The sequence below is a fragment of the Gymnoscopelus microlampas genome (genome assembly GCF_963454915.1).
Source record: "Gymnoscopelus microlampas genome assembly, chromosome: 7".
Classification (NCBI taxonomy): Eukaryota; Metazoa; Chordata; class Actinopteri; order Myctophiformes; family Myctophidae; genus Gymnoscopelus; species Gymnoscopelus microlampas.
The window spans coordinates 17,452,947-17,470,679 of NC_139944.1; the positions used below are offsets into that span (position 1 = coordinate 17,452,947).

General features: G+C 39.9%; 2 protein-coding genes across 2 annotated transcripts in view; one reads left to right on the top strand and one right to left on the bottom strand.

The window, feature by feature from the left end:
* Window positions 1–304: 304 nt before the first annotated feature.
* Window positions 305–4,607, top strand: mlnl (motilin-like). The gene is made up of 5 exons (XM_084062968.1): window positions 305–532; window positions 1,676–1,806; window positions 2,507–2,608; window positions 3,280–3,385; window positions 4,490–4,607. The coding sequence occupies exons 2-5, from the start codon at window positions 1,687–1,689 to the stop codon at window positions 4,495–4,497; spliced, it is 336 nt and encodes a 111-aa protein (XP_083919094.1). The 5' UTR covers window positions 305–532; window positions 1,676–1,686; the 3' UTR covers window positions 4,498–4,607.
* Window positions 4,608–9,787: 5,180 nt separating this feature from the next.
* Window positions 9,788–17,733, bottom strand: part of LOC311049271 (retinol dehydrogenase 12) — a 35,911-nt gene continuing 27,965 nt past the window's right edge. Inside the window, exons 5-7 of the mRNA XM_084062795.1 lie at window positions 17,127–17,318; window positions 15,283–15,392; window positions 9,788–12,632 (exon numbers count right to left, since the gene is read on the bottom strand). Coding sequence (XP_083918921.1) covers window positions 12,453–12,632; window positions 15,283–15,392; window positions 17,127–17,318 — 482 coding nt within the window. The 3' untranslated portion in view covers window positions 9,788–12,452. The remainder of the gene's footprint in view (window positions 12,633–15,282; window positions 15,393–17,126; window positions 17,319–17,733) is intronic.

The following is a 17,733-nucleotide window of genomic DNA, read 5'->3' on the forward strand; positions in this document are numbered from 1 at the left end:
TGTTCAAAGGTGGATTTGGAAATCCAACAACGTTTAAGGCTCACTAACTCCCTGGTTTTCCAAATCCAAATCCACTGTGACATACAACATACCGTAGCTATATGCAGCATTCTGTCCACGAATTTCAACAATAAAGTATTACACCTAATCAAAAGTAGATTGCATATCTACCCACGAAACCACTGAACAACATCCAGATACCGCTGAAATACAGTGACAAACAGTACAGTACAGTGTGAGATACTAGCGTGTCCTGTCCGAGAAAACCCCCGTCAGAGAAGGGCAGACGCAGAGTGGACAGCTAACTACAGTCATAAACACACAAGCTGGACTCCAGAGGAATATCTGTGTCTCCATAGTGGTGTGGTATAGAGGACTTGAAGGAGTGGATGTCAGGGAGGACAGTAAAATCCAGGCATCAGGAGAAGGCTTGATATAAAGGCAGTTCGGGGGCCAGTTGTTCTTCACACCAGCAGCTCTTCCTTTGAACACACTTCCCTAAGCAACTGACCCAGGCTTGACACAGCAGCACGTGAGTATATTTTTCTTTCTTTCTTTCTATTCCTCCCTATGTACTATGTTTCCCCTGTAATGCCATTCTTTATTCTGTCACCTTTGTGTACAGTGGCAGAGTTTTGTAAGCATGAGTTTTAAAAGTGCAGTTCTCATCAATTTCTTATCGCTCTTGTATTGCAACAAGGTCCCCCCCCTCTCTCTCTCTCTCTCGCTCTCACTCTCTGTATCTATCTTTCAATCACTGCCTTTCTATCTCTCTCTCCCTCCCTCCTTCATTGCATAATGATATGGGACCCCCTCTGAACTCTGGTGGGCTCAGTAGTGTTTGAGTCACGCTGTATCTTGTGTCAAATGCTGTAATGCACGCTGACCTATTTTGAGTGTTATCTCCTGGCCTCTTCTCTTCATAGCAGCAACAAACACTCATTACTTTCTGGAAGTGGTTTAGCCTCTACAGTATGCCACTCACTCACTCAGTTGTATGGGAAAATCTATTCACAATAACACCTTCAACCATGGTGTTCCTAATTTATCATCATTGCAGACACAAAATGTCAATTTATTTTCAAAGGTTTTTTTTGTTTCCTTTTTTTTGCTATTCAACGAAATATGTCAATAAAGGGCATAATTGGGTTTAAATGTGCTAATATGAATGGGCCTGTGTGTGTGTGTGTGTGTGTGTGTGTGTGTGTGTGTGCGTGTGCGTGTGCGTGTGTGTGTGTGTGTGTGTGTGTGTGTGCTTGTGTGTGCTTGTATGCGTACACGTGCATCTGTTTATGTAGCATCTGTTTAGGGGCGGTCTTAGCTTAGTTGGTATAGAGGCCGTCTGCTAATCAGAGGGTCACCGGTTTTCCTCCCAGCCTGCCCATATGTGTCGAAGTGTCCCTGAGCAAGACACATATTGACCATCTAAGCAGCCATCATCTGGGTGAAGCTGAAACTGAATTTCCACTTTAACCACTTGGACCTCAGCATCTATATGCTGGGGGGATGGTTACACGTTGTGAGCTTGTAGATCGTCTGTTTTTGGTGAAGAGATTCATGTAGACAAAGAAGTGGTCCAAAGTACAGAGCTTACTCAGGTCCACTTTACTAAAGTCTTTAAGTGGTTAACACAAGACTACAAATGTACTATGTGTGTGTCTGTGTGCATCCTCAGGACCCAGCAGAATGAAGATGCACAGTGTAGTTGTGGTTTGTGTAGGACTGGTGTGCCTGGTCGCCATGCTGGCTGACAGCACAGAGGGACACATCACCTTCTTCAGCCCCAACGAGATGATCAAGATGAAAGTAAGAGGAGGACTGCAAGCACACAGCAAACATCCTGAGCATTCACTTAACTCTGAGACACATTTTGTCCTTTACATTCTCTGAATTAAAGTAGTGTTTAGTGTACAGAAGAAATCAAATATACACCCCAAGGCAATCAAATAATTATGAATCACCATTCTGGGTTGATCATTCAGTTAAAATGGCGGATCTACAAGCTTGTAGATGGGCTATTTTCAGCAAAGAGATTTGGTTTTGTGGTAACGAAAAAGGAGCGGATCTAATATAGAGGCCTGGGTGACCCCGGTCAACTGAGCATACACGGTTTAAGTGGTTAGAGTGAATTCAATATCCTGTAAATACACCACCATAACATGAACATTTTAATATTTCTTGTCATTTTTTATATTATTTCCATTATTACTATGTTTCTTTTATGTGTGACTTTGTGATAGAGAGAAACCTATAGCATTGTTTGTGTCTGTGAGCATACACAGTAACATCTTGAAATGAATCCCGAAATAGATGAGAAGCAGACACACTCAACATCTACAGTGGCATTTATCCGTATGGTATTTTAACAGTGTATTGATATTGTGTGTGTGTGTGTGTGTGTGTGTGTGTGTGTGTGTGTGTGTGTGTGTGTGTGTGTGTGTGTGTGTGTGTGTGTGTGTGTGTGTGTGTGTGTGTGTGTGTGTGTGTGTGTGTGTGTGTGTTACAGGAGCGTGAGGGTAAAAAAGTAATGGAGCCCCGGTCAGAGGACGGGTTTGAAGACGTCACCAGCCAACAACTTCCTGAGGCAGAAATTGCCGGGAACCATCCTGTAAGACACACACACACACACACACACACACACACACACACACACACACACACACACACACACACACACACACACACACACACACACACACACACACACACACACACACACACACACACACACACACACACACACACACACACACACACACACACACATTTGGTGATGTAATCACCTGCGGGAGAGAACCCAGGTGGGAGTGAGTGATGGACCTCCAGCTATGACCTCATGTCTGTGGTGTGACACTGCACATGCACACATACATTATGCACTCTACAGCAGAGGTTTTCAGCCTTTTCTGGATCAGGGCCCTCTTGAAAATCTAAAAAGCGTTTGTGGCTGTGTTGTTCAGATGGGTGGGCCCGGATGGGTGGGCCACTGGGCCGTGTACATTTTCAGATTTTAACGATCAAGCAATCGACTGGGTCCTGGCTTGGGTCAATGGAACTAACAGTATAGGCCTACTTTAAGTTCCTGTATCGGTATCACAATGAAAACATTTTTTTTAATGAATCTGTTTGTCAACTTTATTTCCATGTGTGTGTGTGTGTGTGTGTGTGTGTGTGTGTGTGTGTGTGTGTGTGTGTGTGTGTGTGTGTGTGTGTGTGTGTGTGTGTGTGTGTGTGTGTGTGTGTGTGTGTGTGTTTGTGTGTGTGTGTATGTGTGTTCAGGATAAAGCGGTGGAGGTTTCTGTTCGTCTGTCAGCAAAACAGTTGGAAAACATGGCCCCTGTACTGGAAGAGATCATCCATGAAATAGTGGAGGAGAGCCAAAAAGGTACAAGTGTGTGAATACACAGTAAATGTGTTCATGTAAAGGACCACTTCACCCATTTTCAAAGCTATTTTCATATAACTGGTCCTCACTAGTGCTCATTAAATATGGCACCATTTCTTTCTAGTCTACTCACTCTGTGTCTCAGAGGAGAACTGTGGACATTTCAGAAACCTGCCTACCATTGACATCATTGGTAGGCAGGTTTGTTAAATTGGGTTAACTATTTCAAAAATAGTTTTTATTCATGACTTGCCAGGAAGATAAAGGCTGTAGTTTCTATTATCTTAGAATCCCCATTGGTGATGTCATTGGTAGGCAGGTTTCCCAACTGTCCATAGTCCACCAATGAGACACAGAGCGAGTAGACGGACAATGTGCCATCTCATAATGAGCATTATTGAGGATTATATGATAAGGTTGTAAATTGGTGAAGTGCTCCTTGAGCGTGTACAAATGTAACCACCTGTAAAGGTCACTCTCACACAGTTACAAATGGACACATTAACTGTGTGTAGCCTATATTAAATGACAGTGAAACGGTTAAACAACAACTCCTGAGTTGAACTTGACACTCATGACCGTCATTGTTATCTTTATCAAAGGGTGTCAAGTACAGTACAAGTGACCACTATAGCACTTTGATATCCTGGAACTCTGCCTATCTCTATCTGTCTCTTTCCGTCTTTGTCTCTGTCTCTGTCTCTCACAGAGCATGCTCAAAAAGAGCAATAGTTTGTGTAAGAAAATCATCAAATCATGGCCTCTAGAAAATGTTACGGTATAGCATGATTGTTTGTTTCATTTATTTGTATTTATTCATGCTGTGAATCAGCTTTTAGTTTTATGTTTTTTATAGTTTTATTGTTTTTTATAGTTTTATAGTTTTTATAGTGTCTTATGTAACAATGTCTGTTATTTGTTGTTATGTTTGTCTGTGCAAGACCAAGGACCACAATGGAAATAGGTCTTAGTCTTTATTGTGGTTTTATCCTTGATGTGTTATTTCTGTGAAATGTATTCAAATCCCCCCACCCCCCTCTCCCTTCCTCCTCTCTCTCTCTCTCTCTCTCTCCCTCCCCTCCCTCCCCCTCGCTCTCTCTGCAGCCAAATAGTGAAGCAGAATCCAACTGGAGACGAAAGCCGCCTGAATTCTCCCATCAGCACTGAATAAATGCACAAATATTTTATTATATTTTCATGAATTAATCAATAAAGGAAAGAGACTGTGTAACTCTTTACCTTCTTGTCCGCCTCATTCACACTCTCATGGACATTCAGATGCACTTACTGTCAACTCTCCACAAGGTGTCAGCATCCTTTAGAGAAAAACAGAATACTTTATGTGTCAAAACATAACATCCACTGATGCAATTACTGCACACTAGCTGTAACATGTAAGGCAGCACACTCTTCCATGCAGATAGTGCTAGATTCTGCATTGCTATTTTTCAATATCTGAAGAAATATATATATACATATTTTTATGCTATAAACTCATTTTGCTGGGGACCCTCTGGCTGGAACCCCTTCAAGGGCCCCCGGAGACCCAACTTTGAGAAGTACTGTCCTAAACAAGCCCCCCTCACACAATGAATGTTGTAACAAAGATGGATTCTTTTGGAAAAACAATATTATTATAGAGAGTTTTAGACCCAGACAACGTGGCTGAAACAGTGCACAACATCTACTGTATGAGATGCTAACAAATAATCTCAAATTGGATTCCAAAGCCACTAAAATTGAGGAAGCTCATCAAAATTATTTTAAAAGAGTAGCGACAAACCTCTGGCCAATGCCAGCCTGATAACATAACATCAACTCACCTCAGAAACAGCTTCACAATATAATCCTCATTTGTTTAACTCTGGAAGAGAGTGCAAATGGAACCCACTCCATTTGCAAAAAAAACAAACAAAAAACAACAACAACAACAACCCTCCAAAAATGTAGGGAGTACATAGCCTACTCAAGTAAATGTACTTAGTTGTAGTCCACCACTGTTAACGTTAGAAGTAGGCCTACATTAAACACGCAGGTTGGCAGTAAAGTGGCCTAGTTGTCTGTAGAAAGCAGGGATCAGATTATAGTTTTCACAAAGACAATGGGAGTGTTCGTGTCATATGAGACAAGCTGAGTGTAGTCAAAACAATAACTACCAGGCCTGCATGCTGGTGTGTCTTGATTCCATGATAATCACATTATCAGCACATAATCATAAGGCCAAGGATGAGCAACATTCTCTCACATTAATGTTTGTACATTACACAGTGTAGCACACACGATAACAAGAAAGTCAGGCCATACCTAACAGTGAATATAAGAAACTACTCCACAAAAGCCTAATTCATACTGCCATGTAATATGACAGCTAGTGGACGGTGTCCTCCGTAAACATATTTCCGTAAATATTTAGTTTCATTTTGATAAAAGCCCCTTTTGTTTTCTCTCCTCTTGTGTTTGGAAATTCCAGATACAAGTGGAAATGTTTATGGATATAATGATGGATGCATGGATCATTTCCCATCAATGCAGTTTTGTTTTGAGACAGTTTCATGTCCTAACTGTCCTTAATAGGGCAGCAGGGGCTCAGGACTCCTGAGTCAGGAGGTATTTTATGTATTAATGTATGTGTTGTAATAATTGATGTTGCAGTGTATTAGTTGTTATGCAATGGGCTTAGAAGCAGAGCCCCCTAAACATCTGATCCTATAGAATCACCCCTGGAGTTGACTGAACATCTCTCACCTTAGTTTAACACTTGAGAAAAAGAGAGTGGATTTCATTACTCAAAGCAGGTTAACTTAGCATACATTTTGGTGAAAGTTGCAAAGTGATAGCATGTATGACTTAATTACTATCAACGTTTTAAACTTTAGACAGTTGCTGTGATGCCACCATTATAGGACTATTTTGGCCCTCAATGTCAGCTGAGGACATTTGGCATAGGACCAGACCAGCTCGAGCTGTGTCTGTGTGCCAAGTTTTGTTTATAGTCATGCATGATGCATGGGAGGCAGATTTCCTGCATGATAAAAAGAAGAAAGAAGAAGAACCACTTGAACCCCATCATTCCTCAGGGGGGAACGTTTGCCAAAAATAGCCAATATGAAAGCTTGGCTATTTTTGGTGAAGAGATTTGGTGAACAAAGTGAAAAAAGAGCGTATAAGTACAGTTGCATCTGAGGTCCGTTTTACTAGCAAGTTTAGCTTTAAGTGGTTAATACAGGTTCTAAGAGCCAGGATTTATTGTGTGTACAAATAAGGGCAGTCATTAATCATATTCTCAACAAAAGGATAAAACAAAGATCCAATCCCAATTAAATTAACGTTGTTGGTTCATTCATCAAGGATCCAGCAACAATAGCTTCAGTTCTTTACTGAAAAGTGGACCAATAGTGCTTGGCAACGTGTCGTCACCGTGGCATAGTAGGTGCAGACATATTGGTGGGAGTCAATGCTGTTTATGACGCACCAAGATGTCCACACTACCAAATGACAATTGTTGGACACTTCAGGATTTTTTTGCTACGCACTACCTGCCATCAAAATCCCGGTGGTCAATGAAAGTATCCAATAACATCCTCCCCTACTGGTGGGCCGGTTTAATGATAGCCCTGTCATTTGCTACCCTGGCATCACCAGAACCAATATGCAAATGTTCTGCCAGAGTAAATGAATGGAGCTGGCAGATTCAACGCATACAGTACCCAGGCTATAATCACTTGAAGCAAATGAAATGTGAGCTGACAGTGTGTGTGTGTGTGTGTGTGTGTGTGTGTGTGTGTGTGTGTGTGTGTGTGTGTGTGTGTGTGTGTGTGTGTGTGTGTGTGTGTGTGTGTGTGTGTGTGTGTGTGTGTGTTTTCATAGATAAACACCCAGGGCATGTGTACTCACACATTATGCCAAATAATCTAATTATTCATTAAAATTGGCAAATTGGCAAACAATGCCCAGAGGAACTGGGATCAACTGGTTTTATTCTTCAAACAGGTCTAAACAGGTGAATCAGTTGAGGTGACGATCCACTGCGTTCAAATAAAATGGATATCAAGAAGCTTATTTGGAGGAGGGAATTCTTTTTTTTATATCTAAATAATTATAGACTTTAGTTTGTTAAGATTTGGCTGCCAAGTAGCCAAAGTACCAGCATGTACTTAACAGTAATTTTCTGTCGTGCATTTGCTTGTTTGTCTTAACAAACAAGCAATGATACTGACCATGATGTCTTATCATGGTCAGTATCATGGTCAATATCATGGTCAGTATCATGGTCAGTATCATGGTCAATATCATGGTCAGTATCATGGTCAATATCATGTCAGTATCATGGTCAATATCATGGTCAGTAGGCCTATCATGTCAGTGCCATGGTCAGTATTGTTAGATCTATTACTGAACCTATGACACCATTAAAAGTAAATCTAGATAAGGTACTTGGTTCAGTGGTTCTGTGAAGTTAGGAGTTAAAACACCCTTAAATGAACGTGACAGGAGATTTTACAATTGTAAGATCAAATCATTTATTATCCTTTAAACTAAGTTTACAATCATTTATGAGCCTATTAAACAATCAGAATGAATTGTCATATACAAAAATAATACTACACCAGATATTACATCGGAGCTCCGAGATACACTCCTCTCGAGCTGGTCGAGAAGTTTGTAATGGAGTAATATCCCTTCCAACAAGCCCTTAAATCTACATGCTATACTATTATAAAACATCATCAAAAAATCATCAACACGAGTCGCTGTTTGTCCTTCCATCGATCCATCGAAGCAAGGCAAAAGGTTTCCTCCCCGTGTGTTTATTCTCTCATGGCTGCCATGGGAGATGACCTTGGCTTCTCTGGGCACCTGTAGAATGTTCCCTCCTTAACTTCTGCCTATAAGAGTTCTATGCAACAGTTGTCTGTTTGGCTGAGACACTGAGAATAATATATTAAGTGTCTGTTTGCTGGGAACTGGCCTGACTATGGATGTGCAGACAAACATCCATTTCACTTGTTAGCATTACAATAATAATATAAGATAGTTAAGACCACAAAACATTACTAACTTTATGAAATCATTTAAAGCACTATATTAACATTACAGCAGTAGTGTCTGTGTCTATAGTCAGGTGATGAAGTGTGAAAGAGACAAAGGGGCCTCAAAGGTGATGACCTCATCTCCTAATGTTACAGAGTCTATTGCTCAGCTGAACAGGATAGCTTAGCTCAAATCAGTGTAAATATATATATATATATATATATATAATTTTGACAGCCCTATAGAATTTCTTTTCAGTATCATCTTGGTATCATGTCAGTATCATGTCATCATAATATTATAAAATTCTTCTCTGTCTCTTTCAGAGGAAATACAGACACATACTGTTATTCTTTCTTAAGTAATACATTTTCTAGATAAATATTACTTTGCTGAGTTAGGTAAAACATTTCTTTCTATGAGAGGCTGGACCATTCGATGTCCCATCAGACCGGGCACCAGACCGGGCCATTAGTCTCTTGGGGGATCTCTTCTCTGTTTCTTCCCAAAACATTTTTTCACACTTTTTATCATCATAGTTGGTAAATGTAGATTGTGCCCTGACACCTCTATTTATACCTACTGCACAGCCCTGGCTGGTTCAATGTGTTAACCCCATGTCAAATAAGGGCACAATCCTAAATGCCCCTTTACTTCCACTGAACTCACAGCTGTCTGACACATTCCCCTAATTCTTGGTAGTGACATAAACTTGCAACATAACCTGTTACTACTACACATTTGCCTTAGCCTTGACTGACAGAGATCCTATTTAATTTATAATTCTGACATTTGTATCGTCTCTGTCAGTCTCAGTCAACCACCTCCAATATCCAATGGAAGCTCTGTGTTTCATGGTCTTACCTCTCCATGTACATGTACACATTTAAAATATAAAGTGCTTAACTTAAAAAATGGATATTACCTGTCAAATTAGTGTTCCGAAATCAATATTGTTCAATAAAGAGGTGTTTTAATCCGGTTCGTGCCTGAATTTCACTATATTTCTTAGTTTCCCCCGAGTGTAATACTGTTGTGATGAAAAGAGAGCTGAGCCAGAGGGCAAAGCTTTCGATATACCGGGCAATGTTCATTCCTACTCTCAGCTATGGTCATGATGTGAGGGACATGACTGAAAGAAGAAGATCAAGGATACAAGTGGATGAGATTTCTCAGACGGGTGGTAGGGATAGGGTGAGAAGTTCAGTCACCCGAGAGAGACTGAGAGTAGAGCCACTGCTCCTGCACTTGGAAAGGAGCCAGCTAAAAATCTGTCAGTCTTCCAATTACACAGTCAAAGCAATAATACAAATAATAATAAAACACTTTAATAAACTTTATTTGTATAGCACCTTTCATGACATGAAATGCAGCCCAAAGTGCTTTACAGAGCAAGAATAAAGCACAAGTGCTTTGTCAGAAACTGCAAGGTTCATTTCCCCTCCACTCCACAAGGAGACACCACAATGGGATTCAGACTGGTACCTGTGGTGGTGACCTCACTTCCTCCCACTATAAAACCAGGACTGGATTCCCAGTACCCCCCTTGTCCTTTGTTCCAAACACATGCAGCCGGCCTGTGTTTGCCATGTGCTGCTGATGTACCTCTGATGATTGCCATGCGTATGTTAAACCTGGTATAAAGTTCCAGCGTTTTACTTCTAGTGATGTGGATTATATGATTATATTTAAGAATTGATGAACTTGAGTTATTTGGATATTTAGATGCTTAATATTATGTAAATACTAGTAAATGAAATACTTGGCCTATTATTATTATTATTATATTATTATTATTATTATTATTTTGATGATATACCTTAATATATAACATGATTTAAAGGCCATATTTATGTTTGACGTTTTATCTGGCATGATATTATAATTTGTTCCTTTGTGTCTTTGTTTAGAACCATGGCATCATCATGAAACCCAATGTCAACCCTATTCATCATTATCCGGCTAAAAATAAACTGGATATTTGATTGCAACTTTGTTTCCTGGTGGTTTGTGGCTCCAGTATGAACTTTAAATCCTAACATGCTTTACCGAAAAAGTACAAATAATTTAAAGCATAAAACAACATTAAAAAATATATATATTGCAAAAAAGGCATTTAATCAGGAAAAACAGTGAGGACATGAAAACAACGCAGAGATTTAAAAATCAACTAAAAGCAAGAGTGAAGAAATAGGTCTTGAGCTGTGCTTTAAAGCTATCCACAGAGGCTGCCTGTCTTAGGTGTAATGAGAATTTACAAAAGGCATTATATACAATAAATATCTTTCACAATAAGGCTTCACCAAAAGCAATCTCTTCAACATCACCTACATCATTGGTTACACATTTCATTGTCCATTGTTACAATTTCCTGATCTGATTTCGTTGTCCCTTTGTTTCTTTTTAAAATGTATTTTTATTTAGAATGGCCAATAATGTTTTACCCCTTTTTCTCCCCAATTTAGTCCTTATGCCAATTAATTCCTCCCCACACACATTTCTGTGTGTCCAACACTCCCTGCTGACAGGTGCTGCCCAGCCTGTAGGAGTACGTGCAGTGATAAATATCACCCTCCCCCGAACACGGGCCAATTGCGGTCGCATAGATGGCCGACAAAGCCAGCAGCACCACTTTGTGTTCTTGTTTGTTGGCCCAGGGATAGAGCGGTGGTTGAGACCCAGACCTTCCACCATCAGAAACTATTCCTTCAGCAATATCATGGGGCGGCCATAGCTGAGTGGTTAGTGAGCCCGCCTAGGGAACCAGAGGCCCTGATTGCCCCAGGTTTGATGCCAGGCCAGGCCAGCATATGTGTCGATGAAATGAAATTTGTCCCTGAGCAAGACTCTTAACCCCTAAATGCTCACAGGTTCTCATTGGAAACAAGACCGCAAGGACTTTCATGAACAACCTGTTAAAAGGAATTATCCTTATCCTATTCTATAATGCAAGTTGTCAATGATATGTTTTTCCACAATTGTTCAAAAATTAATAAATTGTTACTAAAAATAAGAAAACACAATGTATTGTTTTTGGCCATGCACAAATATAAAATGTACCCTGAGAGTAAAACAGTGCAGATTGATCATCTCAATAGCTAATGTCAAATCAACTTGTTTTCTTTAGCTGTGTACTTATTGATGAAAACCCTATTGGAAACCTCATATTGACTAATATCATCCAAAATGGCTAAGAAGCAAAATAACATTATTATTGCACAAATTTGCAACCTCTTAAACACAAACGTCTCCCTCATGCTTTATTATTCTATGATTTATCAGTTGAATTGCATTGCTTGGGTCAGTACTCACCACAGAATAAACTGCAATCCATTCGCTGGTTATACAAACAAACTGTTAGAATCATTGCCGCCTCAGCTCAAAAAAGAACAACAATGATTACTCCAATTTCATAAGCTTGGCATCCTCAATGTTTACCAAATTAAATAACAGCCAATTTACATAAGGTTCCTTAAACTAAACACTTCCCTCATCCTTCCAGAATGTCTTTATGCCAAACAAACAATTTCACAATTACACCACCCAGCTTCAGCCTTTTCAATCACAAACTAGGCTACTTCATCTCAATTTAGGATCACTTACAGAGGTTCCACCTCATCTTGTTAACCTATCTCATTAAAACAAAATCTGTGAAACATATCTTGCTATATGCAATTATACTGTGGTGCAATATGACCCGTGAAATTGTTTCCCTTTAATTGTTTTGATCTCTTCTAGTTGTCTAGAGAGAGAGAGAGAGAGACTCTAAAGTTAATTTTGAGAATTCCATCTGTCAAGCCCCTTGAGTGTTTTGGGGGCTTTTATTACACCTTTGTATGTGTAAATGGTCTTATTGTTTTTAGAATATGTGCTAAATAGAAATATACATTACATGTACAGCATAATCAACAATATGTAATACAATGATTATGCATTAAAATATATCAGAGTATCAAGCATTTTGTTATATGCCATTCAACACACAGGAACTTGACCACAAATCTGTTATCACGGCTCTGTGGAGCAGATCACCGTTTCAGAGCTTGGAGGTCAGTCTCTCGCAGAGCTCAAAGTCCTTGACCGCCAGGGCGGAGTCTCTGGCTAAAGGGGCGGGGAGCACCAGGGCACAGTCGCTGTCAAAGTACTTCCCTGTTATCCCGTCGGTCTCCTCTGCTACGGCACAGTAGATGGGGCTGAACGCACCCTCCTCTGCAGACTGAAGAGTGGAGGGGAGTGGGGTTCAGAGGGAGGATGGGGAGAGCAAACAACACAGAGTGTCTGAGTGTTCCTCAGACATAAACCCATTCAGACCTGAGGCCGATTCTACGAATGCCTTCCAAATCAGTTGTTCGAAAACTTTTTTTTCGTGCCAAGGACCCCCAAAATGATATATATTTGGCCGCGGACACCCCACCCCCCATCTGAAAATGTCTCGTGCCTGGGACCCCCCCAGAAGAGACGTTTTTTGCTAAAACTGTTTCAGTTTCAAGATTTTTCAAAAGTGTAAAACAAATAGCAGATGTACAAGCTTGTATATCTGCTATTTTGAGCTTGCTATTGTGGTAAAGTGCATTAATCTGTGGGACTATTTGCCCTTGTTTAAGAAGAATGAAAAGGTCCAGGCATTACTTCTACTTTGTTACTTTATTTAAGGAGAGTAAAGAGTTAACATCACATGGCAACTTCAGCAGGACAAGAGACAGAACTCAACACAATATTTATACTCAGTGTGTGTGTACATGCACACTGTTTTCTAGGCTTGTGCATGTGGTGTGTGTGCTCTGATCCAGATGCCTAAATGTGTGTGTGTGTGTGTGTGTGTGTGTGTGTGGGCATGTATGGATGTACTTCAGTGTGCACGTAGGTGTGTGTGTGTTACACATTCTGAGACTATGTGTGTAAATGTGTATGTGCTAAATTAAGTAGTTTGGTGTGTGTGTGTATGTCCATTGTACATGAGTTGGTTAAGACAATATAGTGGTCAGCTAAGGTCTGCAGACCCCTGGAAACTGGACATCTGGACCTCCTAAAGAATGTGCCTTTATCTCCTATGAAAGGGCTTAAAGTTTTTGTGACTAATCGGGAATGTCTTACTAGGCCAACTAGTATCAGTTTTAAGGTTGACCACAGTAATCAATGGACTATGTCTATTAGGCCTTCAATAGTAATGTGCATGGGTACTGGTATATTAGTGTATAATGGTATATGATACTATGTATGGATGCATGTATATAAGTACAAAGACTGCTGTTTTAGATCACTGTTAATCATTGACCATAGGAGCATCATGTGCATGTGTTCAGTGGGGGATGAGCTTTCGAGGCCTGTTCATTATGTGGTTCAAACCATGGCTCTGTAAGCCCTTATGTGTGTTCATCTCAGGTATCTCTAGAATTATGCTATTTCAATATACCACACTATAAAAAAAAAAAACTTGCTTATAGAGCTAAAATCTAAAATGACAGATGCTTTCCCGGTTTTAATGGGTTAAGGATTTCGCAGTGCACGCATGCATACTGTATGTTTTTATGGGAATAATCTTTCATGTACGTGGAAATAAACACAGACACACACGCACGTGCGTGCACGCACAGACACACACACACTTTTCGGTATACTTATGCTCCTTCCGACCTATTCTTCCGACGTCAGAAAAAGGGCTTTCCAAAGTATTTCAGTCAGTCCATCTGGGGGTGCAGGAGTGTCCCAAAAAAATCATCAGAAGTTCTAAATGAAGTCAAAATGTAATTATCGCCTCCCTTTCCGAAGAAAAAAAAGAAAAAAACGTTCGGATGTCGGAAGGACCTGAGCTTCATTCTAATTCTTAACTATGAACGTAAAAACATGACACTAAAAAAGCCTGTTGCAAAGCAGCGCACACTGCATGCAAATGCAACACTGTTCAAACTCCAGTGAATGGAATGTCATATTCCTAACAAATTTAGAAATTAATTAATGTTTATTATTTTATTCATCCAGTCATTGTATTTATTTTATGCGTCGCCGCCAGAGAACTGTTACTGGTCTATTTAGACCAGCAGCAACCGTGTTCTGGTTAGAATCCAGGGCATGACTACAGCAGGTTCTGGTCAATTTCACTCCGCAGACAAAGATCAACAGATCTAATGCACTGATCTACATCATCACCAAAGAACAACAGACTGCTTTGAGTCATTTCCAGCAATCAAACACATACTGGTCCAGCTGCTGAAGACCTGGTTCACATAAATCACCCCGCCGTGTGGTTTAGATTTGACCTGCTGTTACGGTAACCTCATTGCATTCTTGGACATTGAACAAGGGATTAGATTAATAGCATGTTTTCCATCTGTTGACAGTCACTAGCCCTGGAATGGCTGTGATATTACATACATTTCACATGTATGTTCACATACAGGTGTGATTAATTACCCCACACCAATCGCAACGTACTTATCAATTGTGTGCCCCATACATATGTGTCATTTTAAAGATTTTTTTTTGGGGGGGTTTATGCCTTTAATGATAGTACAGTAGGCTGACAGGAAATTGTGAGCGAGAGATGGGGAGTGACACGCAGCAAAGGCCCTCTGGATCGAGACTCGAACCCACAACGCGCTGTCAGGCAACATTGTGCCTAGGTGCAAATCTACGTTTTTTTATTATCATTATTTTTTATATTTTTTTATTTCATTTTATGGGAGAGAAAGAACGTATTTTTTTAATGCGTTTGTGTGACGTGCTGTAGTATGATCAAGTAAGGCATTAACTTATGAAAAAACACAAAAAGTTAAAAATATGTAGTTAAAAGGTTTCTTCCCGACAGCAACGATATATAGCAACATAGGTTTTTCAGAAAACTTTATAGAATGGACAAAAGCACTCACCTTGAAAAAGAAGAATCCGATCAATTTGAAGATGCATCGCACTGCACCACCATAGTGTCTCATGACTTCTGTCATAACAACACCAGGATGAACCGAGTTGGCGGTCACACCTATCTCGCCCACAAAGACACAAAGAGATAGAGATTGGGGGTTTAAGCCACAAGAACATCCCCAAGTTCCTAAAGGGCCAGAATGTCATTACTTATCCACAGCACATTGCAATATCCATTGCAATGTGCTGTGGTGTGTAGCCAACATTTGTAATTGTATCCTTTATTTGACACTTTTAACACTGTGATTTCTTTCTTTCTTTCTTTTTCCTTTATTTATTCAGGGAAACCCATTGAGAGCAAGCTCTCTTTTTCAAGGACGCCCTGATAACAAACATTTGAATCACATTACAATGTCACAACTTTGACAATAAAGCAAAAAAGAAAAGTAGAAGCATAAAACAACATTAAAATAATCGCAAAAGTCGATATCCATGCCAACACAATTTTGGAAATGCTATTGCAAGCTCTCCCTCACAGTTTTCTTATTTTCTTTTTGGAACAAAATAATAGTCTAAAATCTTTTTCATTGCCAGTTCATGATTGCACATACAAGGCATGTCTGGGTGAGGTTAGAGTATTACCCTGAACAGAAACATCATTAAACACGCTAGACTTTAGTAAACTGGACCTAAGTTGGGTCTGTACTTGGACCCTTTTTTATATCTACACTAAATCTCTTTGACAAAAATAGCCGATCTACAAGCTCACTATGCGTCAGCTATTTTTGGCTAATGTTCCCCCTATAATAAGAATGCTGGGGTTCAAATGTTTAAGAATCATAAATTATTCCCAATCGGGTTGTGGCAGTGGGGTTCAGTGGGGTCATGTCCTTAGGGACTCCTTTCAAACACATAGCTCCTGGGAGGCTTTCATTCATTCATTTTTGCAACAAAAGTACTCTAAAATGAAAGCCCCGAAGGTTACTTGAGTTGCACCACATGGGCTTGTCCGTGTGCCATCACATTGCATGCGCTTGGCTTTACTGTGGCCTTTCTGCAAGGCTTCTTTTACCAACTCAATAGAGGCCTTGCACGGAATGTTTTAATAGTTCTATTTGTTCCTGCATGACTGCCTGTAACCATTGGTAACTTCTTTCAAAAGAAAATGCCTATTTTCTGTGCAGTGTAGCCAAAACTTTCTAGGTAGAAAAACATTGAATTACTGTTGCACTGTGACTTATAAGATTCAGCGATTAAACAACAAACATTTATAACAACACAAAGCAGTTGTTGTTTTTCAAATAGTGGTTCTTCCAACACGGAGGATTAATGGGCATTCTTAACATTCCATGAAAGGCCTCTATTGCCTTTAGAGTCCCTCAAGGAATCTAATAATAATAAAATAATATGGTTTGAATAAACTCTGGGATATAAGGTCCTTGCCACAAAGGTATCATGCCAATCATGCCAATTTTAACCCATTCAATCTGGGAACGCATCTACAAATGTCTTTCAGTTGTTTTAAAAAAAAACCTATTATGCTATATCAGTGGTGCTCAAATGTTTTCATGTCAAGGACCACCCAAAATATGTATTTGGCCGCGGACCCCCATCTCAAAATATTTGAGAAGCAAAGATTTGAGTTACAAATTTTCGCTTTAAAAACATACAGTATATATTCAAAGATTTGCACAAATGTTCATGATTTTATAAAAATAGCAGATCTACAGGCTCATAGCGAGTGCCGCACTATGAGCTTGTATATCTGCTATTTTTGAATAGCCAAAGTAGAAAATAACGGTTAAAGTGGTTAAAATGCTTTCCCGGCCTTAATGGGTTAATTTCAACCTACCTGTCCCCTGCAGCCTGCGTGCAAACTCATTGGTGCAGATGACATTGTGTAGCTTGGTGTGGTTGTAGATAGAGTCCATTCTTCTGACGGTGAGGTTTTCACCATGGAAATGAGAGAAGTCCACTTCACCCTTCTGGTGGTTGACAGAGGAGACGGTGACAATGCGAGCGGGGGCTGAGCGCTTCATCAGCTCTGGAATGACAGATAGATCCATATGGACGGACAGATGACAATATTATAAATCACTGGTTCTCAACCTAGAGGGCCGGGGCCCACACTAGAGTGGCAATGGCTAGCTTGGGAATCGAAAGGTTCCCGGTTCGATCCCTGGGTTAGTGTCGAAGTGTACTTGAGCAGCAAGACACTGAACGTCTAATATAACTGCTAATTTTATTTGAAAATGTTTTCTTAATTTCTTATGTCTGTTTTTTATGTGTATGTTTAAAAGTGACAACATTTAAGGAAGTAGGCAAGACAAACGATCCTGTGTTGATGATGGAAAGTTGTCACTTCATGTGTCCCTAAATAAGCATGATATGTGCAGTCATGCAGATTTTGTGCCTAACTTCTAATACAAATATGAATTCATTTTATTTATTTTTAAATA

Coding starts and splice junctions, on each gene's coding strand:
- mlnl (XM_084062968.1), top strand. CDS start 1,687: ATGAAGATGCACAGTGTAGTTGTGGTTTGTGTAGGACTGGTGTGCCTG. Junction 1,807..2,506: donor ACGAGATGATCAAGATGAAA/GTAAGAGGAGGA, acceptor TGTGTGTTACAG/GAGCGTGAGGGTAAAAAAGT. Junction 2,609..3,279: donor AAATTGCCGGGAACCATCCT/GTAAGACACACA, acceptor ATGTGTGTTCAG/GATAAAGCGGTGGAGGTTTC.